This window comes from Prorops nasuta, unplaced genomic scaffold (assembly GCF_024137725.1).
Source record: "Prorops nasuta isolate Cenicafe-Biocafe unplaced genomic scaffold, Cenicafe_Pnas_1.2 PNAS00008, whole genome shotgun sequence".
Lineage (NCBI taxonomy): Eukaryota > Metazoa > Arthropoda > Insecta > Hymenoptera > Bethylidae > Prorops > Prorops nasuta.
The window spans coordinates 2465760-2492109 of record NW_027116805.1 but is presented as its reverse complement, the minus strand read 5'-3'; the positions used below and the strand labels follow the sequence as shown (position 1 = coordinate 2492109).

At 47.3% G+C, this 26350-nt stretch overlaps 1 protein-coding gene across 11 annotated transcripts in view; it reads left to right on the top strand.

The window, feature by feature from the left end:
• Positions 1-24946, top strand: part of Eip93F (Ecdysone-induced protein 93F) — a 58817-nt gene extending 33871 nt beyond the window's left edge. For 7 of the 11 annotated variants that reach the window (XM_066731327.1, XM_066731320.1, XM_066731326.1 and 4 more), the window contains 10 exons: positions 512-1795; positions 13683-14479; positions 14614-14931; positions 15542-15802; positions 16022-16101; positions 19036-19468; positions 20430-20670; positions 21087-21615; positions 21711-21986; positions 22070-24946. In XM_066731327.1, coding sequence (XP_066587424.1) covers positions 1702-1795; positions 13683-14479; positions 14614-14931; positions 15542-15802; positions 16022-16101; positions 19036-19468; positions 20430-20670; positions 21087-21615; positions 21711-21986; positions 22070-23324 — 4284 coding nt within the window. In that variant the 5' untranslated portion in view covers positions 512-1701 and the 3' untranslated portion in view covers positions 23325-24946. The remainder of the gene's footprint in view (positions 1-511; positions 1796-13682; positions 14480-14613; positions 14932-15541; positions 15803-16021; positions 16102-19035; positions 19469-20429; positions 20671-21086; positions 21616-21710; positions 21987-22069) is intronic. The other 4 variants (XM_066731328.1, XM_066731331.1, XM_066731330.1 and 1 more) reach the window with 4 other exon arrangements.
• Positions 24947-26350: the final 1404 nt, after the last annotated feature.

The following is a 26350-nucleotide window of genomic DNA, read 5'->3' as shown; positions in this document are numbered from 1 at the left end:
TGTTCTCCTACTCTGGCCAGCAGCCGCCCCTCACGGCGGTAGCAAACGCGAATCCGCCCCTGCAGCTCCCCACCCCCTTCGACACCCCCTCTAGGGGCTAGCCCTACCATTCCTAACTCCCCCCCCCCCCCCTCCTACTCCACCCAGCACCTTGCATCAACGCTTCATACCTACCTACCTACCTACCTATACTCCTTCCTATCCTCTTCCTATCCTTCCACGTCTCTACTTCCAACTTTTATCCGTTTTCCGGGGTGGGGTCCTACCCACCCACTCCCTCCCTCTATACTCCCAAAAACTAACCGACACCTCCTTCCTCTCGTCTCCTCTCTCCTTAATTAAAGCCTTCCTTTTCTTCTCACTCTAAAGCGCCAACCAATGGAACAATAAACTCATCCCCGGTAGCGGGAGACTAGTTGCATATATCATTTAATTGTTAGAGCGTTCTAATATTTTGCAGCGGTGATGAAACTGTCTTGTCTGACCGTATCGCGGTACTCTTGTGTTTCAGGTGACTGCACGTAGTCGGTTTGGCAGAACTAAGAGCCGGCCGCGCGAAACAACAGAGCGAGGTGTCTCCGCACGAGGATTCCGGGAGGAGAAGGAAGAAGAGGAAGAGAAGAAGGAGAAGGAGGTGGTGGTGGTGGAGGAGGCAAAAGTGTGGAGGGGAAATTGGACTAAAGGGACGGAAAGTGGGGAATCGTGAAAGAACGAAAGAGAGGTAGATGATAAAAAGAGACAGATAGACGGGGTGAAAGGGAGAGGGAGGGAGAAGGAGGGAGAGAGAGAGAGAGAGAGAGATTGAAGAAGAGAAAAGTATGAGAAGGGTGAGAGGAGGATCGCAAGGGTGGTGGTGGTAGGCGACTGCTACGGTTACGGCTACGTTTACGGCTGTACAAGCACGACAACCTATACGTATAGGTATAGGTATAGGGATACGGCTACGGCAACGACGACAACGACGGCGACGGAGCCAGAGACAGAGACGGAGGAGACGTCCAAAGAGTGCACTTTCGCGTGTGCGCCGGGACGCTCAGGGCGCAAGCGTCCGCGTGTGTGTGCGTGCGTTCCTATGCCCTAGCCCTGTCCCACTACGCGACTTTATCCCCACTCTTTGGCTGCTACGTCGCCGACGACAGCAGCGCACCCTCACCCACCCCCGCAAGACGAGCCGTGCCGCCATACACACAAGCACGCCAACACTCCTTTGTCAAGAAGGCAAGGACGAAACTAAGAGGGAGAGAGGGAGAGTGAGAGGGAGAGAGAGAGAGAGAGAGAGAGAGAGAGAGAGAAACAAAAGAGAAAGGGGCTTGGGGTAAACAAACAAAGTAGGATATATCGATATATGTGTATATATCATAATATATTGTTTATTATAAATTGAAGAACGAGCGCGAATATTCCTCCTTTTGCATATTGGAATGAGGAGGCTCGTGCAGTAAGAGAAAAGAAAAGGGAGTGTGTTGAATTGGCGAGATATCGGGTGACCGTCGTCGCAATTGTCGACGACGCCCCAGTAAGGGACACGACGTCTCCGTGGAGTACGGTGCCCGCGGCCGGCCAGGCCACGGCGACGACGAGGACGAAAAGGACGACGCAGCCGCCGGTAACCACGCGGCCTCAGCGACTTTCGGAAGTCATCCAACTACCAGGCGCACCCGGCCGGTACGCGCACACACACCCTAAGATGTGATTTCAAAAATGGCGGATTGCCCCTATGCCCGCTGCATACAGGAACGCAGACACATTAGACGAGAGCTGCTGCGATGGACAAAGAATATGGTCTTCGTAGTCGGTAAGTAAACCATCGTCATCTCTGCCATCTACATTGTTGCTATATGGATACTATTATTATTATTGTCATTATTATTTTATTACTACTACTACTACCAATCGATAACAATAACATCGTATACTTATTTGCGTTTACTGCAGTATACCATGAAACTTATCAGTTTGCACTTGTAACGAGGCTGGTTTAAATGGTAGTGGTGATGCAGATGTAGAGGTGGTAGGGGAGAAAACTGGCTGGGAAGGGGTGAGAGTCTGTCGGTGGTGGCGAGAGAGACCTGTTGCGAGTGAAAACGCCGAATCCTGGCTCCGAGAGTACGAGCCAGAGACGACTCGACTCTTATATGCTATAGTATACTGAAATCCGTGCGCTCAACAGGGTGGTCGTTTCACCCTGTTGGGGAAAACTCAGTTACTCGGTTCAATGACACTCCTCTACTGTACGTACCACCGATGCAACGCTTCGCCTATCGAATTTTTCCACATAAACAGCGCTGCGAAAAAAATCCAACTTTTCCAATCACAGCGCGTCACATTCCGATCACGTAATTTAATTTGCAGTGGTTGTAAGCGGAGACTGATTTTATGGTTTGGTGGGGAGTGCGGAAGGGGAATCGATGATTCGGATGGTTGCTTAGAAGAGGCCAATGTTTTGTATGGGGAGAAGCTGCTGGCGTTTCTTGACCACGGGCAAGGAAGGCAGGCAGAGCGAGGGGCGATAAGAGTGGGGTTTCGCTTGGTACGAGGTCGGCTCCGATGGGGGAGGGAAACGGAAAGCGATCCCGGCCGCCGCCCGAAACCTTCTTTTCTTCTTCTTCCCTCGGTCCCGAGCAGGCCTCTCGCGTCTGGAGCCCCCACCATTTTTACCCCCACCAGCTGCAGAGTTGCTTGGCGCGGGGGCGAGTTCTCTCCTGGAAGGCACGTTTCCACGCGATGCGTGCACTCGCCGTTACGCTTCCTCTATTTTCGTCACATCTCCCTTCACAGCCCCCGTCCCCTTCTCCTCTCTTCCTCCACATCTGAGAATCCGCCCGCAGGAATACCCCGGCAGGTCGTACCAGTTTTCCACCCCTTCCGGTGTCTTAGACTCCCTTCTCCATCCCTCTCTCGTTTATCGCCTCCGGAGGGGGTGGAAACCGAAACGCAGCTGGCCGAGGAATTTTCGTTTCCATCCCACCCCCGAATCCCCTTAACCGACGCGGAAGATGCTATTTCTTTTCGTCCTTCGTTTCCTTCGTTTCCTACAGCTTTTACAGAGAGGGGGATATCGAGCCTGTGTGCAAGTCCGTGTGATTCTCGGGAGGGGTAGTTACGAGACTCGCACGATCTTCGGAGATCGACCAGTAGTGCAGTTCGTTCGTTCGGGCTGGCCGATGGAGGAGGGTGGCGGGACGAGAGAATTCCTGCCGCCTACACGCACCATCCCGCTTATAGGACACTCCCGATATGCAACCAGGATGCATCATCCGAAATTCATCTCGATCGACGGACGCGTCACGCGACTTCTCCTCTCGCAAATTGCCGCTAAAATTTTTCAATAGGGGAGCTGCGCGCAAATACCGAATCAAATAGTGTTTAACGTGGTAGTGGTGTGTCTCTGTGCATGCTTCTATATGTGCGTGTGTTTATGTGTATATCGCTGTGCGTCCGTGAATTTTTCCAAGTCTCCTCGCAATGACTCTCCTGATGCTTTTAACGATCGTTGAGCGAAGAGTGTGTGTGTGTGTGTGTGTGCCTATACATATATATATATATATATATATATATATATATATAAATAAATAAAGGAAGAAAGGCGGGACTTTTGAAAAGTGATTGAGAATAATTGCTACCGTACGAGGACTGGCTTGTTATTGTAGGATGAGAGCGTTGCTTTTCGGAGGATTGGAAATGTGGGAGGGGCTTTCGTGCTACAGGAGAAGTTTGGCTGGAATTAATCATGTTGACCGGAGAGTCTGATCCAGCTTCGTCGCAGAGTACAAACGCCAAGTGGACGAGGCAAAACGTAGCGACGTAGGTAAAATACACGGCGGCGTATGTAACACACATACACACAAGCTTCGTTTTGGCGACGCGTGGTGCAACATGTGCACGTGCATATTCAGGAATAACATGGGAATCCTGTTCCTACCCCACTTCGGTTCTAGATTCCCTCCCTCCCTCCCTCCCTCCCTCCCGAAACTCTCGACATTTCTATTCCTTTTTCACATTCGCTATATATATATAGTTGAACATTCATTGTTTTTTATTTTTTGTTGTTTCATTCGTTTGATTTTCTTTTTTCTTTCCCCTTTTTTTTAACTTCAACTCGAAATAAAAGGATTCCAATTGGAAGGAGACAAGGAATGTGCAAAGACTCGTCCTTGGCTTGGGCGTCGTCTACGCACTTGTCGGATAAATTTAATATCGATAGTCGTCCTCGGCTGAGCAGCAGTGAAAACAGGGACAATGTATATATAGTATAAACATTCTTTGAGCCGACGGATTATTGCGTGTATTCTAGGAAGCGTCATTCCTTTCTCTCCGTCAATACTTGATACCGTTGTATTTGAGAAGCATGAACCCTATAGCGATAAGACGGAAGAGAAAGGGTGAGAGGATGAGGATGAGGACGAGGATGTGGATGTGGATGTGGATGTGGATGAGAATGAGGATGAGGATGAGGATGGGGGATAGGAGGGAAGTTGCAGTTGGCGCTGATCGTTAAAAGGCGCATAAAAAAGGGAGAAAAGAGGGATGAGGGATGGTATATAGAAGAAGGTAGATAGCTGTAGGAGGGAGGGTGGTGGGAAACGAGGTGGCTGGCGCAAGAAGTAACAATAAAAATTCGTGGGCATTCGTGTTTCGTCGTGGAGGGAGAGGAGCAGGGGGGTTTCGGCAGTAGGGGGTGGCTGGCTCGTTGGAGTGGGGTGCGTAATGAAACGATATTGAGTAGCTGTGGTGGGGAGAGGGTCACAGAGGTGGGGGGTCGTCTTCAGCCCTCTCCGTCGATTGACCTCGCTTCGACGGAGTGGGGTGAGGGCGGCTCAGGGGCGGACTCACCCTACGGAGTGCCATTCCCTCCAATTTCAACTTCCTGCTCGATCATGCCATACCCGCTCGTGTATTACCCCACCCAAAACCCTTTCTACTTTCTCCAAAAAAATCACCTGTGCATCTCATCAACCCGACCAATTTCCACAACTTTAATCCATTACCAATCCCATTATTCCAATTATTTCCCTCCTTCAAATTCCAACCAAATAATAAAATCGAATGCTTTTCGTCTGGGCATTGTATGGAAAGTTAGGCGACTCGTCGATATCCTAATCGTTAAAAGTTGATCCGGAAGTATCGGCTTTTCAGGCGTTACAACTTTAAATCAGCGTGTAACCTTTCCCGTCGACGTTTCAAGGCGGAAAGAGCTGTAGCGGAAAGTTTTCCTCCTCTCTCGCTTAGTTACGACTACGCTTCGTGGAATTTCGGAAGCGTAATACACACCTGTGACTGTCGCGAGATAGCCGAGCCACGGCTGAACATTGCATCGGCCTCTTGGAAATTGATTCAAAAATCTCGGAATAATGTGACGACGATGCGGTTTCCAGAAGTTTTCTCAACTAGAGTATCGATGTGCAGTATATATGCGTGCTATAGCTGCGACTCTTGCTCTTTCATCGTACAGCCTTCAAACGGATTAATTTTTGGTAATGGACCATATCGGTAAAAGTCGTCGGTCTGCTATAGCGAGAGCTTTCGCAAATAACGAATGAGAGAGGATTCAAAGATTGAAACGCGAGCAAGATTGAATTATAAATAGGGAGAAAAGAGAAAAAGGAATATATTGGTATAGGCATAAGCGGAGGGAGTTTGAAGCGCATAATAAAACACACGTGTGTTTGTTTCCGTCGACGTTTGTCTGTGTAGACGCGCGGCTAATGTCATCATTATTATGCTACGCCGAGCTTTGGACGGACGAAATTCGACGATTAAAACGCAAAAGAGATCACGGCCTCTCCCATAACTCCCAAAACAAATAACACTCCCCTTTTCACTTTATTTGCAAATGTCGAGCAATCTTCATCATTGAATAAACCTGCAATCGTCCAAGTTTGATAATTCCTATCTTTGTAACTGGCGACAGTTCGATCCGCGGAAAGGCCAATGAAAAAACGCTGGATAAACTCGTTCAAGGTTGACATTTCAACGAGTCTCGATGACCCAATCTTGGACGAATGACGCGGGAAATGTAAAAATCACGCGAGATAAATTGCGTCGATTGTAGAAAAAATCCAGCAAAAAGTCTCGATTACATTTATTGGCGAATGACGCGAAATTCTTAAATATATTATAAAAGTATAAGTTTAGCTATGTGTGTGTGTGTGTGAGTTGCTGTCGGCGAAAGGGAAGGCTGGGGGAGGGGGATGGTTGTTAGGCGAAAAGAGGGGGAATGGATGGAACGTGCCGAAAGTACCGACTTTGTCAACGAGAGAGCGATTTCGCGCTGAACTCGTGAAAACGATTTGGCGCGAATGACGCACGGCAGTGGCGACGAAAGCCGATAGTTCGGACTCACCGATATTGTCCTTATCGGACCAATTATTATCCAACTCTCTGACGTCTCAGATCCGTCGGTGAAAATTTCACCAAGCCCCGGGCAACCAGATACACGCACTCACACAGTCGTGCGAGCACGTCGACTTGTTTTCAAACATCAAGCCGCATCCGTTGATCGCCGCGAGAAACAATGAGCTCCACAGTTCACGGGGAATCGCGCTTACGTCATTTCCGTTATCGAGGATCCGCGAAATTATCTGAACGCCTCGTGTTTAAGGTAACCCGAGGCTCGGCTCTAAGCTTAATTGTGAGCTGTCGCCGCAGCCTCTCTCACTCGCGCTTCTCCATTCTTCTTCTTCCTCCATGCAATCAGCCAGCAGAAGATCGCCAAATTGCAGAAATTTTACAAAGGCCTATTATGCAGCTCCTGTATAGTTTGAATTTATGTGTCACCGTTAATTGCGCTGCGCTCCGCTGTACGAATGTCGTTCGAACTGCAGCGTTGCCTCGGTGGGGGAGAAAGTGGAGAGAAAAAGAAAAGAAAAAAAACAAAATGGTCGGCAATATAGTTGGGCCAGGTAATCTTAGAGCGGTGGACGCGATAAAATGGGTCATCATACACGCAAATAAGAACGGTGTCCGATTTCCGCTGACGAGGAGAGACTTCAGGAGGGTCTCGCGCCAATTCTGGCCCACCGTGTCTCAGGAAAACTCTTGAATTCTCCTGCCTTGATTCTCCGGTGTGCGCGATCGGTGAAATTATATGAAATTATTTCGGATGCGGTCTTAAAGGTGCGGATCGATGAGAACCGGAAGCGCATCGTTAACCCAATGGCTTGATTCGAGAGGCGCGCGACCTTAGACCTTAGTGTGTTGGACGAGCTTTGAGCAGAGGCTGATTATTGGCTTCCCGATTGATAATACGCCACACTGCCATCCCGTGGCACTCGCCAAGTGGCACACGCCGCGAGTCCAGCCACTTTGATGGACTTGCCAAGAACACCGCAATCACGTGCAACGTTCGGCTTGGGCCGTATATGTATACATATATATATATATATATATACGTGTATGTACACTTCTCCTCCGAGCTCCGCTGCAACTGTATCTTATATATATATATATATATATAAAGCTATCGCGCGACATCCCTCTCGAATCTTTTCTTTCTCTCGCAGCCTACACCCCAGGCTATAGCTGCCACTCCGACGAATCCAATTAATTCCGTCGATGAAAAACTGGGCGCAAAGCCACGAATAAATCCATTCCATCGTGGAAATCTAATCTAGACTTTAAGGAAGACTTCCTCTTGCCACTTTAAATTCAGTTTTCATTAACGCGTAATCACTTCCGCTGAAACAAATGTTGGTATATAATCACAGCGTGTGGTTCGTTACGTCATTCCGCTATAAATGGCAATCGCTCTAAAATAATTCCTATCGAGCGTTGTTGTATTTCTTATCAATAATGCCATATGTTAAAACGCCAGTCTCCACGAATCGTCTCGCAATTAGACCGCGGTCCGTCCAGTGGAACAGCTAAATCTCCCCCTTTCACTCCCCCCCCCCCCTTCTTTAAACAAACCAAAAGGCTGATTTGCAATTCCAACATCATCGCGAGTCGCAAATTACAATATCGCGTGACGTATTAATATTCCACGCGATCTCTTAAATTACGAATTATTTTTCGTAGAATTAGATATTTAGCCGACGATAATAAATTTTTCGGTTTTCGATGTATGTCTGTTTTACATTAATTGTTCATTGTGAAGCTCGGAGCGATGTATATAGATTTGGATCGACGTCGACGGGAGCAGGCCACGATATGCTTATACCCACGATTTACACATCTGGCAGGATTAAGGATTCCCAGTCAATGAATTTAACGGATAAAATAGCAGTGGTAAAAAGGGTATGGAGTCTAGCGAACGATTAGCAGGCTTGAATCGATAATTTTAATTGAGAAAAGGGAGACTGAGAATTTTCTCGAGTGATTCGAGTCGAATTAGAGAATGCAGCGATAGGATCGTTGGAAAAGTTTGGAGCGAGGAGGGGCGGAGGAGGGAGAGTGGGGCGGAAAATGAGATTGGAAGGAAGATAAGTGACGTAGGAGAAAGATGATGCAGTGGAAGAAAAGGAGATGGGAATGGGAGAGAATGGGATACGAGGTCAGCCCACGTTCGCACATATTCTCACGTCCCTGTGTAGGCAGCGTGTGGATGCACACACGCGAAGCAATCGACGCATGCACACCCATATAGCTGTACGAGTGCATATAGAGCCGAGGAATGCATGGCTGAATATTTTGGCGAATACGCAAACACAGAAATGGGAGGGAACGTGCGGAAGGGACTCGACGACGATATTATAACGTTTCCTCGTGTGTCTGTTGAAAATGGAGTAGGTACTGGTGTAGTGGTGTATATATATATATATATATATATATATATATATATATATATATATAGTGGTGCTTACGGAACGGAGGGGAACTCGGCTCGAACGCAAAGGGCCCAGAAAATTTGGCAGCTGGACCCAATTGGCCCAGGAACAAAAAACCGGTCTTCTGTCCTTCTTTTGTTCCTCCGTTCCCATTCTGACCACTCGTACACACACCGCCCCATTGTGTCTGGCGATTCCTGTTCTCCTCTACCCCTTCTCCCCCACCCCCTCACCATCACCATTCCTTCCCCCCTTCGGCAAAACTCAAATATGGAGCAGTGGATCCTTTACGCCGAGCAAACTTTTACTCTCTCTCTCTTAACGTACTTTTTCACATGCAAAATACTTGTCGCAAGCACACCTATCGCACGAATATCGTATATATATATGAGGCGACACTGGCGCGAATCCACTTATCGGCTTTTCCGCGAATTTAGCGGCCACACGGCTAAGTGTAGAAATTAGCGCGCTGGAAAAACTAGAAATTCCCTTTGGTCAAAGCGATCCGAGTGGCTTTGTTGCGCGATCACGAGACTTCCATTCACCAGGTAGGGCCGGCCACTTAGCGGTTTCCGAAGGACGAGGAGCGCGTCAACCAGCAAAATGTTGAAACTGCCACGGTTCGTTGTGAAGTGTGCTGTTTCCGTTGAGGAAAATTCGCGGAAAATGTAACGAAAGAGTGTTTTTCTTGAAATTTCTCGAGGTGAGATAATTAATTGGGTAAAATTGAATTTGATTTGGGAGAAAGGATGAGAGTGAGGTAGCTGCAATGTGCATGCATGTGTATATGGTATTAGAGTGAAGAGAGAGGGAGAGAGAGAAGAAGCAAGAGCTGGCGAGCGGCACCATTCTTCGGTGGGTAGATCGAATGGCCTCGCGGGTCCCGCAAATGGGCGTAGGAGAGGGGAGATTGTAGAATTTTCGTAGCATCGGTCCCCCACCCCCGTAGAGAATTTCCATGGTCCCGTCTCTAATCGGTCTCGACCAATGGCGGGCCTCGGTTTGGAGGAGAGCCGAAGCTTAGAAAATGGGTGGCCTAGCTACGTGGTCCCTGCTCGGTCGCTGTATATATATATATATATATAGCTAGGGTACTACGGTGTGGCGGCACGAGCATGAGTTGGCACGAGCATGGCATGGCATGGCATGGCTTGGCGTGGTGGGGCCGAACCGACAGCGAACCACCGGGCTCTCTCACGCAGCACAAGGCTATCCTTTGTCCGAATCCCGACGGCTCTCTGATGCGTGCGTGAACGCTAGAATTCACTTCCCCACGAAAATGGGAAAGTTGGTCAAGGCGCGCGCAGTATTATCGCCATTAAATTCAACTCGAATCTAATAAATTCTCAACGAAACAATCGACGCTAATCGCCGACCAACGAAACGAAGCAATTTGCCTTCTTCCAGCCGATCGCAAAGTCGCGTACTTGGATTCGTCATCGTCGAATTTTCGATCCTCGGAAAATGGAGAGAAAACTCGATGGATTCCAAGGAAGTCTGCAGTTTTCCTAGGAGATTACTCCCATGGAATTCCATTGATTATTGCACCGCGCCGCCGCGGATCCGGCCTCGAAACGAGCGCGCGCGCGCGCGCGCGATAAATCTTAACGAAGATAATGAGAGCTTTGGCAGGAAATGAGAAATGCTTTGTAATTCACTTTCGTTCTTGAAAATTCAGCTTGATTCCGAAACCAACGCCTCCGCGATGCTACATAGGTACACTCGCACAGTTTTCCTCTCCTTCCGTGTGTATTGCGTGTGTGTATATAGCCTCTCTCACGGTGTATCGAGCTTTATTGGTCATCGATAAGCTTCGAGCACAAACGTGATTAATGCGAACATTTCTTCGTGACATTCCATCGCGGTATAAAAAGTGAAGGAAGCGCTGGGAGAATTTTATTGTCGGTATATATATATAGGGGACAATAATTTGCCTCGCATTTGAAAACAGGGTCGTGTGTGACTCAGGACGCGATGTGTCGTCGAGAGCTGGAAGGTCGTCGGTTGTCACAAAATTCGCAATTGAGTCAGAGCGAAGAAGGAATAAAGACTCGCATGGAAGAATCATGAGGCACGAACGATCGTCCTTGAATTTCGTACCGCTGACCAAAAGTACGACACTCGAGAGATTTCCGACGAATCTCATCCATGTACGCTACATATATTACTATAATGAAAATCGCTTGGATTTTCGCGATTTTTTCTGACTCACGGCCGCGACGATAATTTATCGCGTCTCGATGACGCTTTTGCCGGCGCTTAATAATCACGTGGCAAAAATAATAATGAAACGTGCCATAAATGCAATTATACTCGCTCAATTATGATCCATGGCGTGACTGGATTTTCCACATAATTCTTTAACACGAGTGTTTTAATCTCTCACGTGGATATTGGGTAATTTGTCAAATTTCTGCACGACGGAGAATTCGTTTCTCTCTCGGTGAACGTGCACATAGATACGCGGTTGGTTGGTTTAATCCCGGGCGTGGTCATCTGGCCTACTTCTTCGTCAACTTAAACGGCACGCGAGATAAGATTGGTTCGGGGCACCTCCTGCCTGGAATTTCATCCGAAGGCGCGCCAGCAATCTAATTACTTCTGATGGAATCGATCAAGGACTCGGACTTTGTTCGCTATGAATATCTAATAACGGAGAACCTCCGTCGCAGCTGCCAGCCGTCCTTTCCTTCCTAAACGCTATCCACTCTTTCCATTGCTTCCACCGAAATCCGCCATTCCTCCTATATATATACATATATTGATAACAAAAGAAAAAACCCTCATTTTCTCTCTCTCTCTCTCTCTCTCTCTCTCTCTCCCAACCACGTAAGTTAATCATATACACCACGATGTATTTCCTTTCGAGAGTAAATTACTCGCAGCTTTGTACAGCTCGATTCGGGGAGGGAGTCGTGCGAGCCTTCCAGCTGTAAAAACTAAAACACGTCGAAAAAAAGGAGCCTTATCGCGTCGTTCTATAATTTCACTGTCAAGGGCATGTTCGTGAAAAACGCTCGGGCATTTCCGCCGGTTCTACGTCACGCTGCCGTTCTATAATGATAGGTTCGCATATGCGTAATTTCGTATTTCCTATCCCCTTGCCTTTTAACAGTCTATATATATATATATATATATATATAGAGAGAGAGAGAGAGAGAGGCACATCCCCCCGAAATGGCTGCGTCTGCAATTTTTCCAGCGCACTTTGAACGATGCAAGTAATTTTTGTCGGTGGCTTCGAAGGACAAATATTGGACACGGTACGTACAGACGGACAGTCGCTCTACTGGAGCAAACATTGCATCACTCTGCCAACACGGATAATTAATGATCCCTTAATAACGCTGTGCAAACGATTTTCATCTGCACATCGCACACACTTATTTCCTTTCTCGCGGCGCGCTTCGATGGACGATATATACCTTGAATACCTCCCATGGTTGTCGAAGGAAAAGGAACCAACGAAGAGAGTTGTCTTTTTTCGGAAGGATAGAAAATTTGCAACATTGAGAGCTATCACTGTGCACGAACGTGATTGCATGGACGTCCCTGACTCTAATGTTCACGCGCAGGTTGATTTTTTTTTCCAACAACTAATGCACCCCCAGTTGTCGCGCATAAGCCGGTGGATCTACTTGGCGTTTCCGCAAAGCGGCATTATAGCATGCCTATATTTGATAAGCTGCGTGAAACTAGAACGCTCAAATAATAGTCGTTTGTCGACGATGAACTGCGCGCGATGGTCTGCGACGTTCTTTCATTTCAAACATTCGACAAACAATCATAATTTATTCAGATGTTTTTCACTCTGCGCTCGTACACGTGGCAGTCGCCTCTCGTTGAGCTATAATTCGTCCAGGACTGAAAGCAATTCTCCGTTTTGCTCTATACTCTCTCTCTCTCTCTCTCGCGCGCGCGCGCGCTCTGCCTCTACGAGAGCCAATCGTAGAGCGAATCGATGGAATTAGGAGATTAGACGTCTGATAAAATATTTAGCATGATTTATGACGGGTCGAGCTGCGGATGGAGAACGGAAGTGGAAGTGGAAAGCTTGAGTGACAAAAAAAGGGAGCGATTCGCGGTGGTCGATTAGAGTTCCGGATAGAGAATCGATCGATGCATTCATCTCTCCGTAAGCCGGGAATACTCGTTAAGGCTAAGCGATTTTCATCGAGTTTTTGTTCGGTTTAACGATCGCCGACGAAAAGGAGCCCCGAGGTCACTGAGAAATTGCACAGATGGTCGACACTTTTGCCAAAGCTCATTGAAAACTGGAAAAATTAACGATATAGACTAACGGATTGATCGACTGTGACGTTACCATATATACATATATACACTGGCACCAAGGACAACTTGGCTCGAAAACCGCGAAGGATGTAATTGCGATTAACTGCTGCCGGACGATAAAATCTCTCGCAAAAGAGAGCCAGAGAGAGAGAGAGAGAGAGAGAGAGAGAGAGAGAGGACGGTCAATATATAAAATATAGCAGCACTGACGCATCTGTATAAAACTGACAATTATAATAATAAAATATATATTAGGAAAAAGAAAAGATAGAAAGAAATGTAATTGGTGAATAAAAGTTAGCGAGTGATTCGCAGTTAGGTGCGTCACGTCGTTTCGATAAGAGACTATTCGGCCTTTGGATAAGGAAGTGAAAAATTGCCGTTATCACGGTCTGTATCACCGGCTGCAGTACCGGCGAGAGTGAGATCGTGCACATTGGACGAAAGTTGGCTATTTCATTGTGCACAAGAAATAAAGTATACTATTATATATGTAAATATATTAAAATAATTTAATTGAAGAATAAAGGATGCAGATTAAGGAATAAGAGCGAATGAGAGCAGAAAATAGTATTATCGAGACGCGTTGCGTGATTGTTTGATGTATTTGGGCTGATGTCGTAGGTTTGGAACGAGTAGCGGAGGAGTTGATGGGCCGTAGGAGATGGAAGCAATACCAGGACACCCTGTACAGCGGGAGCCGCAGCAGCGAATCAGCGACGGGCCACCACCGGGTATACCAGGGGAGGCCGTTGACGGGCTGCAACCCCATCGGCGGCGTCAGCAGCCTCGGCAGCAATCAGGGTACGGAGCTCGTCGGGCCCCTCCACGGCTCGGCAAGCGACTCCACGACGATCGGGAACAGCAGCACCAGCACCAGCAGCAACACTCCTGCGACGACTATCTCTACGACCTCAGCAGCAACGGCGACCTTAACGGCGACCCCGGGCTCGCCCGGTCCGCTCAAGGAGGCCACGAGCCTTCAGAGGCATCACCACCCCAATCATCATCATCATCACCCACACCGTCATCACCCCCCGCAACCCCAGGAGGCCCAGCAACCGGACGATCTCCGTCGTCTGAGGCCGGAAGTGAAGCAGGAACCCTCGGAAGACGACGTAGTCGCGGAAAACGGCATCGTCAAGCTCAACTCGGCTTCGAGCCCGGTCTCGGCGCTCAGCTCCAGGAGGAGACGGAGGACCGACCTCGAGGACGGATTGGAAAACGATCGGGAAGAGGGAGAAGTCGAGGAGGAGGAGGAGGAGGGGACGGAGGGTACCGCGGAGAGCCGAGAGAACGAGGACAAGGAGAAGAGGCTCAAACTGGAGGATACGAATCCTCCTACGAGGGACTCTGTCAGTCCGTTGAGGCAAGAGAGGGACCAGTCTGCTGCCAACGCCACCGACCCCGAAGGGACCAAGGTTACCTTTTCTTTTCATTCCCTTTTTATATACTCTCTCGTATTTATATATATATATATATATATGTACTCTTCCAGTTCAATATATTTACATATAATGTGTATATACATTAATGAGAATATTTAATCCTTCAGGAACGAACGGAGGAATCCGCGATAGGGCGGATACCGGTGACGCAGGGCTTGCTAAGGGTAAAGAAGGAGGAAGAGTTGCAAGAAGTGCCGAGAGTATCCGGTTCGACGGCGGAAGGAGAAACGACGACGACGGTGACGACGACAACGACGACGACGACGGGAACGGGAAATTCGGAAGGAGCATCAGCGAGAACGACGCCCGGTGCTTTTATCATTGGAAGCAGGCGTGCCAGTCCACCGCCGGAGGATTGGAAGCCGCTCGACAAGTGTTACTTTTGTCTCGATGGAAAACTGCCCCACGACGATCAACCGCCGCTTGTAAGTCTTCGGACAAAACGTGCTCTCGGATTTTTCAAAATTTTATACTTACGTCTGATGCTTGTGTAGTAGTAAGAGTCTACGGCTTAACGGGCAACTGCATTAAACGCGAGATTTTATTCCTTGATAATCGATTAACCGCTAGGAAAAGAGTTAAAAATAGCTGCTGGGTAGAGTAGTTAGGTTAGATGAAATCCTTTTGAGGGGGTTTGCGTGTACTCTTAAGAAAATACATTCGAGAGTTATAGTATATATTCTTACGTATAGGCTGCGGTATAGTGTAGTATACATATAGAGAGCAAAGGGGATAGAAAGAAATATATATCGAGTCGTTATAACCGATTGAAGTTTGAACGAACGGATGTGGTATATACACCGAATTATCCCTGCTGTATCGAGTAGACTGCTTGAATTTTTCATGACGAATCGGATCAAAGGGAGTCGGATGGAAAGTTGAGAGGCGCGAAGCTCGTATTAAAGTAGTAGTAGTAGTAGTAATAGTAATGGTAATAGTAGTAGGTATATTAGTAGGATACACAGTAGTAGTAACAGAGGAGGAAAACGAGATGTAGAAGTAATTCGAAATAAAATGTATATTACACGTTTGCAGAGTCCGCAAAGTGACAGTAGTAGCAGTTCGCGATCGGTCGAGTCACCGATGTCAGTTCAAGTAGATCCCATGGCCGCCTCGGTGGTGGCCGCCGCTCTAAGCGGCACTTATCCCACCTTACTGCCCCAATGGTGCTTGCCACCCCGGGAAGCACCCCTTGTTACCGGGGTGCAAGCCCATCAGGACAATTCGACGTCGGTGGACCAACCGCTCGATCTGTCCGCCAAGCCCAAAAATTCTCAGGTGAGCAGAAAACGAAAGGTGAGCAACAGTTTTTTTTCTTTCTTTTTTATCGTTTTATTATTTCATTCTTTGGTCACGTTCCTTCTAATTTTCGCAATCCCCCCCCCCCCCCCACACACAACGCTAGTTTATTTTTCTCGTTATTTTTTAATCCCCACAATTCAAGGTGATATTAGAAGGAATTGTGTAAAATCTTACATTTTCTACGAGGAGTGGGTGGATTCTTTTCTGTTTCAGGACAACAACATATCCTTATTGGAACAACAGAAAATACCTCTGCGAATGGCGGCAAGCATCGACCCGAAGAGCATCTTCAAGTAAGCAATTTTCCATTTATCTCCCGAACACTTAGCTAGGTGTGAGTAACGATCGCTTGTGTTTTCTCGCGAAACCGATAACGGCCAAACGACAGAAGCATTATCGCTAACTTTTATTTTCTCTGCCAACTACTTGTACACGCTTTTTCCTCTCCTTCTGTATCTCGATAAAATCCCATTTTCCATTTCCATCTCTGGTACATGCAAAATTTACCACTTTTTAGTTTTCAACTATCCATGTTGATCGAACTGATTAATAGTGCTCCAGATTCTTCGATTAATCCCGTGCAGTTTGGAATTGCGCTAACAACTGTAATTTTTTATTAAATTGTCCGTAACTCCAGGGCTAAACAGAAAGAGAGAGAGAGAGAGAGAGAGAGAGAAATTGTAGAGTAACAGTTTTTGAAGGTGTGAATATTAAAGGTATATTAAAAGTAGTTTCGTGAAACCTTATCGGCATCGAGTAGTTTTACACGTGAACGCGAGCCGCTGATAAAATGCATTCCAGTCGGTCGAAAAAGTTGGAATGCATTCCGCTCTGCAAGTTTTGAAATCACTGTAAAATTCGATTACCCCTTATATATGGACTCTGCCTTTCTATCATCAATTAGCTCGTTTAAAAATTAACAATTTACGCTTTTTATTTCATCTCGAAGCGATTAACGCTAATGACAGTTTTGTTCGCTTAATTATTAGTTGTTCTTGGCAGAAAGCAACGCTTCTGTTTGCAGAAGAAAAGTCAATACAACGAATTCATAAATAAATAAAAAAGTTTCTAATTTAGTGACTCGACCTTGAGCTGGCCAGTGGATTTTTGCAAGCGAATTTCGATTACGCGATGAGTCAGATAAGTCGACCGCGCGTGAGATTCGGCGAAAGCCGATCGATTGTTCTACTGGCGAATGTTTTTATTTTGTCACGCACGCACGCGTCGCGGCGAAAACATGCAAAACGCCAACGGCCAATCGCACTTATCGACTTCGAGGAAAATGACTTGCATGCGCCGCTCTCTCTCTCTCTCTCTCTCTCTCTCTCCCTCTCCCTCTCTCTCGTTGTCCCAATGTTCCTTTGACTACCATCTGTGTCAACAGCGATAGTTCAGTTGTTTCAAAGCTATATTGTCGATCAACAGACTTTTCCGTCCTTCGATCGCTTCCCCAAGTCTCGCCGAAAAAACCAATGATCCTCTCAATCCATCTCCGCTCATCCTAGTACTCTGTCCACATTCGAAAGAGATGATTTTTCAACTAAAAAAAAAAATCTTTCGTCCGATAAATTTTAACGGTCGAACAACAAAATTGGCACAGAGTTTTCTGGAAAGAGTGGAAAACAGCGATTCGCCGGGCGATGCCCTCGTGTTTTCGCTGTTTTCCTCGCAGTGAGCATTTTGCGCATCAAATTTTTATCGTCGTCTATTATTAGTCCACCGTAATCTGCACCTCCCGGCATAGATTGAAAGCGCAAAGTACCCTAGCATGAGAGTATTTAATACATGAATGTCTCTCCCTCCCTCCCTCTCTCTCTCTCTCTCTCTCTCTCTCCTCTGCTTTGTGTGCGTTAGTCCGTCCAGGAAAGAGAAAGCCAAGGCGCATGCGCCCGGCGTAATTACCGATAAGATACGCCAAAAATGATCAGCCAGCCGAGACTCGCCAAATTCGCTAGTGCAATCGACTAACTTTCATTTCCAACATATCAGACTGCCCTAACAAATGACCAATTTTTCCTTCTTTTCGACCCATACGCTCCGTTAATTATACATGCCCGCACTTATCGTGCCCTAAATTGCACATATTCCACTGTTGATATTTAGTTAAACGCGTCGGGCAAAACCATTTAATCCCAATCAATCTTGGCCACCGTCTGATTTCCCATTAGGATATAATCGTCGACTAATTTTCGTAGATTTATCGGTCCTCGATTCGCGCTTAAAAATTTATCGCTAAGTCTGAAACCGGCTCTTCGATAATTTCGTTTTTAGGCCACGGATACTGGATTACCCGAATTAACAATTAAATGCTCCCGATCTAGCCCAATCAATCTTTCGCGAGATAATTAAACGAATGTATCGGGAGCTCCCCAAAATTGGATAACATATTTTTCCAAAAGAGAAAAAGCTTTTTAACGATTAGACGGAGGGTGGGAAATGGTTGCGCAAGTTTTTCGCGGAAGGAATTAATCAGTGGAGGAGGAAAGAAGAAGTGGCAAATAAATTGGTTGACGTTGGGCAAGTGTTTTATCGGGGGGCCATGCGAACGAAATGCACTTTTTATCACGGCCGAGGGTCGATGAACTTTCGAGGGAGAGAGGGAGGGAGAAAGAGAGAGAGAGAGAGAGAGAGAGAGAGAGAGAGAGAGAGAGAGAGAGAGAGAGAGAGAACGTGAGAGAGGAGGGGGGGACTCCAGCGATGATTCCGTACTCGTAATCTTATCGTCCCTCGCCGAGACAAATTGCACCAACCGATACCTATCCTCCTGTCCTCCTCCCTTGCCGATAGTTTTTCCTATCTGTCGCAGAAATGATTTATTTCTCCAGCACTGTACCGTACACTATATATCGCGGAACCATGATGCTGTACGGAGAGGTACATTTTTAAAAGCAAAAGTATAATCGTTCTTAAATATATGAATAGACCTGACAGACGTTGACGCGAATATTTCGGTATATATGGAAAATTCGTGAAACTTGCATTTAGTTTTGATTATCACGTGTATGTGAAAGACGGGAGGATGAGGCCCGCGTTAGATGGCCACGTGGCTGCTGGCTCGTATGCACGTGTATACCGTGTAGCAACGATCGATCCGTGTCTGGCAGGATGAGGACCGCGCCGCTCTCGTCCTTCTCCCGTAATCGTGCAGATTCCAGTGGAGAACGCGTTTAAAGATAGCGTTGCACATGGATGACGAGGTCCTCGGCTGAGAGAAACGAATCTTACAGTTCGTGTTACAGGGCGAAGCCACGAATGACGGGTCAAGTGACGGCGGCGGCGGCTGCGGCTGCCGCCGCTGCAGCCGCAGCAGCAGGCGTGACAGGTGTGCCAGTGGTCGGTGCTGGTGGTGGACGTCGCACCTACACGGAGGAGGAGTTGCAGGCCGCCCTCAGGGACATTCAGAGCGGGAAACTCGGCACGAGGAGGGCTGCCGTCATCTACGGCATCCCCAGGAGCACCCTGCGCAACAAGGTCTACAAGCTCGCCTTGGAAAGAGAACGAGACGCTTCCCTGACCAGCACCCACACTCATCCTCACGAGTCTGCTGCCCCAGTCTCCACGACCACCACCACCATCACCAACACTACCACCACTACTACCACACAACCAAATACGACCCAAAACGCCTCCACGACCACTCCGCCCCCGCAAGTGGACGAGGTAGGTTTTGGGGATTTCACGGAAATAACGAGCGATCACTCGCGCAATTGCAAAAAGACGCTTTCCATGTTTCTATTAAAGCGTCGGTGCGTCTATCGCGTTGCTCCAAAAGGGCGGACGATGGTTCATTCGAGGTATCTTTGGATGACGGAGAGTTCGCGAAGTACGCTTCCAAGACGGTCAGTAGGGTTTTGGTTAGGAAGAGCGAATGGAGCTTCTCCCCAAAACATACCTCTGGCACGGCTGTCCTGGAGTTTCTTTGAAATTTTCAAGGATGACCGTCGAACCGTGTAGTTGTGTCCATTGTGTCAGTGACTGCATGGGCTTTTTAGTTGTTTCTTTTTTTTACAATTATTTGTAGTTTAACGTACGGCCTCTTCGCCTCTACGAGATACCGCGACTCTAGGTAAGTATTTGGGAAGATTGTAATCTCGACAAAGTAATCAACTTCTAAAGGGAATACGCTTGATTCAATGTGGTTGTCGATGCCTTTTTACAGAACTTAGTCATGTTTGCAATAAGTCGTACGCTTAAACGAACCTAGCTGGAAAAATTCTTTTTCCATCTTTACTATGAGCTGTTTTAAGCATTGGATCCTTTCCAAATTCCGTAAATTTCAATTAATACGAGGATAAACAATTTTATGTTCCTGTCACATTCGAGGTAAAGATGAGTATTTGACCTCATTGAAAAAGTCCGTGAATGGAATGCGAAAGAGTAGTTACACGACTAGGTCCTGCATGACGCTTTTCATGCTCGACGAGCATAAAAGATAAAAAGTCTACCTAGGATACACACGCTGTACTAAAGACAAGTCACACCAATATGAGAAAAACATTTCCTCGATAAAAACTATTAGAGAACCACTCATCGGTCTGTAGAATGAATAAACATGAGTAGAGAGTATGTAAATTGTGGAGGAGATTTGAGAAAATACTAAAAGATAATTGTTACTCGACAGGTGGAGGACAAGGAGCTTTCGGGTGCGGAGGAGGAGAAGGAAGTGGAGAAGGCACTGCTGAAGCCACTGTTGTCCTTGGAGGACCTCGTGAGGTTCTCCGCGCTCGAGGGTAGCGGCGGAGATTCCCTGAGAACTCTGCTCCAGCGAGGCCAGGAGACGGGAACCGAATGGCCAGGACTGGAGCACGCCAATATCGGTCCTTACATTCAAAAGATGCTGGCTGCTGCTGCACCATTCAAAGGTGAGACTAATAAAATCCCTGAAGAGAGTTTAGGTAAAGAGCTTCGTACAGGCCGCACGTACATGGCATTTCTCTTAATGACGGATAAATAAGGCGGAATTTAAGCGGTTAAGCTACTTAAGGGGTACTTCAAGCCCGAAAGGCGTCGAAAGTGTCGGCGACCCGGCCAACCGGCCACCGGGCCTGGCTTCTATCGATTCCTGAAGTCCCACCGCGTTATAATACACTTTCCAACTTTTTTCCCGAGTCTCTCGGTCTCCACTTATCCGGTCAGCGACGAAATGAACGGCAGGATCGATGGAAATGACCCAAATACGAATTCAGTTAAGGCAATCTTAACGCGCGCTCGGCCGATAAGAGTTGCTCCTGCTAAACAAACTTTTAGCTTCGACTTAAGATGACTGGCTTGTTTTTAGGTTTGGAGATGCAGGACTATCGCATACCGGAAGTTATGAGGAGGCTGATGAGCGAGGACAAGCGATTGAGCAAAAGTGTGAACGGCGACCAATCGCAGCAGAGCTCGCAGCAGCAACACCACCAGCAGTCGCGTGGACCAATAACGAACGACGACTTCAATCCTTCGATAGAGGAAGAGGCAAGCGACAGTGCCCAAGGTCGAGCGATCCTGAAGATTCCGTCCTACAAACCGGCGAGCACTCCCGGCTGCTCCAGTAAGAACGGCGAGCCTACTTCCGGTGCGTTCGCTCAGGGATTCGCAGCTTCCTCTTCCTCGCCGGGTATCCTCGAGCGTGCGAGTCCCGCGTTCTCCGGTACCAGCAGTCCCACCAATTCCCTCGTCGGCAAAGCTGTCGCTGCTAACTTCCGTGACGTCATCGCCAAGAGCATAAGCGTAAAGTTCCAGGAGGGTCAGACCACCGGTTTACCAAGCGGCTGCACGCCTTCTTCGCAGAGCCAACAAATGATGGAGCCTAGTCCCTATAAGAGGTATGCCTGTATCAACCATATGTTACGTAACAACTGCACGACACTATTGTCTCTCGAACGCCGTTGATCGACGCAACGTTTCTCTGGTGAAACAGGGGCAGGTACACCCCGCCACAGCCGACGAGTCAGCAACAGCAGCAAAAGCCGCAATCCCAGGATGCGAATAAAGCGAAACCTGGGACGGGAGGCAAGGGTACGAGGCCAAAACGTGGCAAATACAGGAATTACGACAGGGATAGCCTGGTGGAGGCTGTCAGAGCTGTACAGAGGGGCGAGATGAGCGTCCACAGGGCCGGCAGCTACTACGGGGTACCACACTCCACTCTCGAGTACAAAGTTAAGGAGAGACACCTTATGAGACCGAGGAAGAGGTACGATTTTTTCATTTACCATCTTGTATTGTATCGAAAGACTTTGTTTATCCCCAATAATCGTTCGACGATCGTTCGTTCAGGGACCAAAAGCAACCGGACGACAAATCAAAGGACACAGCGGCGGCAGTGGCGGCAGCGTCGGTGCTTCGTCCCGGCAATGCCGAGAAGAAGCCGCAGCTGAAGCCGCAGAAACCATTCACCCCACCGAGCGGAATTCCAGGTCCGAACGGCCTGAAGATGCCACCGTTCATGGAAGGAATGCCGCATCTGCAGTTCACACCGTTCAACTTCTGGGGCCCGACGCACTTTATGCCATCGCCGTTTATGGCCGGTGCTGCCAACGTACCTACGATCCTATCCGATCAGTACTTCGCGACCCAGAGGATGCGCGGTCTTCAAGAACAGCAGAGAAACGCAGCGGCCATAGTGCAGCATCAGCAGCAGCGCGACAGGGACGGAAATCCGAGTGTCGCCACGACGGAAGCGCCGTGCACGTCGAATTCCCGTGGTACCCCGTTGGTGAAGACTCCGCGAGATATGGCGGAGAGCCTTTACGACGGCACGGGAGCGAACGGTAGCTTCCTCGACAGTCTGATCCGGTCGAGCCTCGAGACCGGAATCCCCAGGGACCAGCGTGCCCACGCCGAATCGAGGGCCCAGCAAGCACCGTCCTCCGCATCTCAGCAAACGCAACCGCAACATCCGGAGACCCTGAGCAGCAAGGCGCTGCTCGATCAGCTCTGCAGGAACTCGCGGAGAACGCCCTTGCCGAGGATCGCTCAAGATAGCAGCGAGGACGAGAGTTATCGGGCGCCTCCCAACAGATCCGGGATACCGGAAAGACCGGAACGAGTACCGACGGTGGACCTAAGTCCGTCGCCGTCCGAACGGAGAACCGACGATGGGAGTGATCGACTGACGTCACCCCCAACGCCCCTCTCGGTCTCCAGGGCAGGTAGTAGGGACGAGGACACCAGGGACTCTAGGAACAGCAGGGAGCGAGAGGTTCACAACGGTAGCCAGGAGGACCGGAAGTCAACGCCGCAATCCCAGCAATCCCAGCAGCAGCAACAACAACCACTCAACCACTATCCGGACTTACACAATCTTTACGCCGTATCAACTGACAAAAAAAGTGCCTGTGATAGTAAGCTTATAGTAGATCATTCGAGCCAGAAGACTCAGCAGCAAAAGGAGTTTGCCGCCGTGAGCGGCCTGGTCGTTCAGCTCCAGAGGGGTTATAACACCGGAAGTGGACGGCCGGAGCAGCAACAAGCGAACAGCCAACAAACGAGCGGCGCAGTGCTCGGCATGGAAGACTCCGTAGAGCAGTAGACGAAGTCAGTATCAGTAAGAGATATACAGTACCATCTTACAGTACAGTAAATCCGCTATACCATACAGTAAACGAGAAGAAACTTTGTCAACTCCCCCTCTCCTGCTGCCCCGTGCTATACGCGACGATCGCGGTTAAAAGCCGACACGAGAAATTCCAGAGGTCCGTTCGTTTCGAGCCCGATCGTCATCTGCGGAGAGGATCGTTCGGGATTAGACTGTTACATTTGTTAGGAGCGAGTTGTAGAATCCAACGATACTCTTCGTGGTGGATCTGCTGCGAGCGACGGACCACGAGGGGATCGTCGTGCGTACGCGAAATCTCTTTCACTCCCTACCGACATACCCCCTCATCCCTCCTAAGAGGATACGACAAACAGTGAAGAAAGCTTCGAAAAGACTATAAAAAGTCTCCGATCAACCGTTCACACACCGCGATCCCGTCAGTTGGCCATCTTCCGACCGGAAGGTGCCAGAAATTCTTTCGACTATGGCGATTTGACGAAACCGGAAGTATACAATATTTCCCCGAGCACCATCCAGTCGTAGCTAGACACAGTTAACCTGCAGGGCTAATCGAATAAAATCGCATACGTGCGCGCGTAATTTTTTTCTCGAGCCAGGTAGATAGGCAGTTAGGCGAGCGAGCAAGCAAGCAGATAGGCAGGCAGGCAGGCAGGCAGGCAGGCCGATGGGAAGAAAAGAATGAAATGAAGAACGGAAGGAAAGAAAAAGAAAAAGAAAAACACAGAAGTCGACACAACGTATTTTTTCCTCTATCAATGTAAAACTACCTAATGCAACTTATACTATTAACATTACTTAACTCGTAAGGAGCAACATAATTATATAAGGAATGATATATTATATATATATATTATATATACATATATTTTTGGTCATTACGAAGTATGCGACGAAATCGAGCCAAGGCTTTTGTTGGCGCGCGAAATAAGTGGCGTTTTTTCACAAGGCGACAATATTTCTCTAATCTCTCTGTTCTTTTTAGGCGTTATAACCGGCGGCGGATAGTCGAATCTTCCCACGTTGAAATCTTAGCTAATTAGGAATGTTAAAGGGAAACCAAACTGAAAACATGAGGGAGAGCAAAGAAGCAAAATATGCGGAAAAAAGTAGAAATTGTAGAGAAGTGAGGAAGAACACCGTGGGACACCGCCGAGTTGTGAATTTGGCGGATTCTTTTTTTCTTACGCGAAGCGAGTACGCCCACCTTTTTGATACGAAATGCAAATTTTCTACCAAGTAGAGGAACAGCGCGGTGTGTAGAGTTTCCGAGAGGAGACACGCCCATTTTAGGATCTCTTTTTTCTCAACGGCATTTCACGAGGGGAAACGGGGAAACGCGGCTCGATCGCCCTCGCAATACCATTGGATAGAAACCAAGAGATAAATGTGCGAAACGAAACAAAAAAAGAAGAAAGAAAACAAAGAGTGAAAAGAAAAATTCTTCATCGACCCTCGAGACGAACTTTTAATCCCAATATTTTCCATTCTAAGAAAGATTGATCGATTACCTGACGTAATTATACGACGTAAACTTAGAATTAACGAATAGGAAGAACGCTGAAATGTTATTATTATTATTATTATTATTATTATTATTATAATTAACAAAATTAAGGTGCGTTGTACTGATTATCAATGTTAATATTTAGATTATTATTATTATTATTATAATTATTATTGTAATGGTGATGATTGTGATGATAATGATGATGATTATTGTTATTATTATGATTATTATTATTATCAATCATAAAAAGGACGCGAAAGGGGATTTAGTATACGGAAGCTTCCCGTGATACGGGGAAAAATGTGATTTAGGACCAAGATTGTATACGCTGACGAGGGTTACCGATCGATGGAAAGTAAGAAGCAAAAAGAAAGCCGCGATTTTCCGATTCCGTCTCGCGCAGAGCGTCGTCGCGCTTATTGTTACAATTTAGAGAAGAAAGGCAGGCGGGTTTTTGAAAGGACGACAAGCGATAATGCAAGGACGAATCACGCACTCATCATATTGTGACTCTCTCTCTTATATCGATGATAAAGGAGGAATGAAAAGAGTAAGGATGAAGAGAATGGGGAGAAAGTAGAAAAGAAACTAACGACTGAATATTGAAAAAAAATCTCTAGGCTGTACATAAAGTATAAGGCATGTATGTTCGGTGTTACTTAAAAATGCAAAAATTCCATTATTAATGAAAAAAAAAAAATTATACCTTAAAGGAAAAAAAAGCGTAAAAGCATAAAGCATGTAAGTCAAGGCTACTCTCTCGGTGTTTTTTGGAAATCTAATCTAAAAATTTTACCCCCTATTTAACGGCAAAAAAGTAAGAAAAAACCGTGCAAATTAAATAAGGTATTAAGAAACGACAGGGCGCGGCTCGAAAACACCGAGCCAAACCATTGGGTGTAAAACTTTTAAGGTCTCTCCTTATATAGAGTAAAAGGGATAAACAGCAAGCGATGCAAGAAACACTAATCGTGATTGTGTGTAAACGTAAATTTTAACCTTCTCCCGACTTCCTTCGTCCTCTCTCTCTCTCTTTCTCTCTCTTTCTCGCTCTATGTTACTACCTCTATTGCTACCACTATCGCTTTTCTCTCTTCATTCATCCATCCATCCATCCATTTCTTCTATATTCACAAACCCTCTCTCACTTCCCTTAAATGAATCCACCCCCACCCCCATCACCACAACCCCACCCACGAACGACTTCAGCCCGCATATGAAGCCCTTTTTACGAAAGACTTATCGTTAGATGTGAAAAATGATATTTATCGTGCGGATGATTGTAAAACGTACGTACACACTATGATTGTCGTTAACTGAATTACAATTTGGAGAGTTCGTCGCGACTTTTCCGGTGGCTGTCGAAAACTTGCGCGCGACCCGCGAATATCTCATTCTTCGATCTTTGCTATAGAAACATTCCCGTCTATAATTGTGTGCTTCTCTTTTTATTCCCAAATTTCTCTTCTCGATTTTATTCTCAATGGTATCT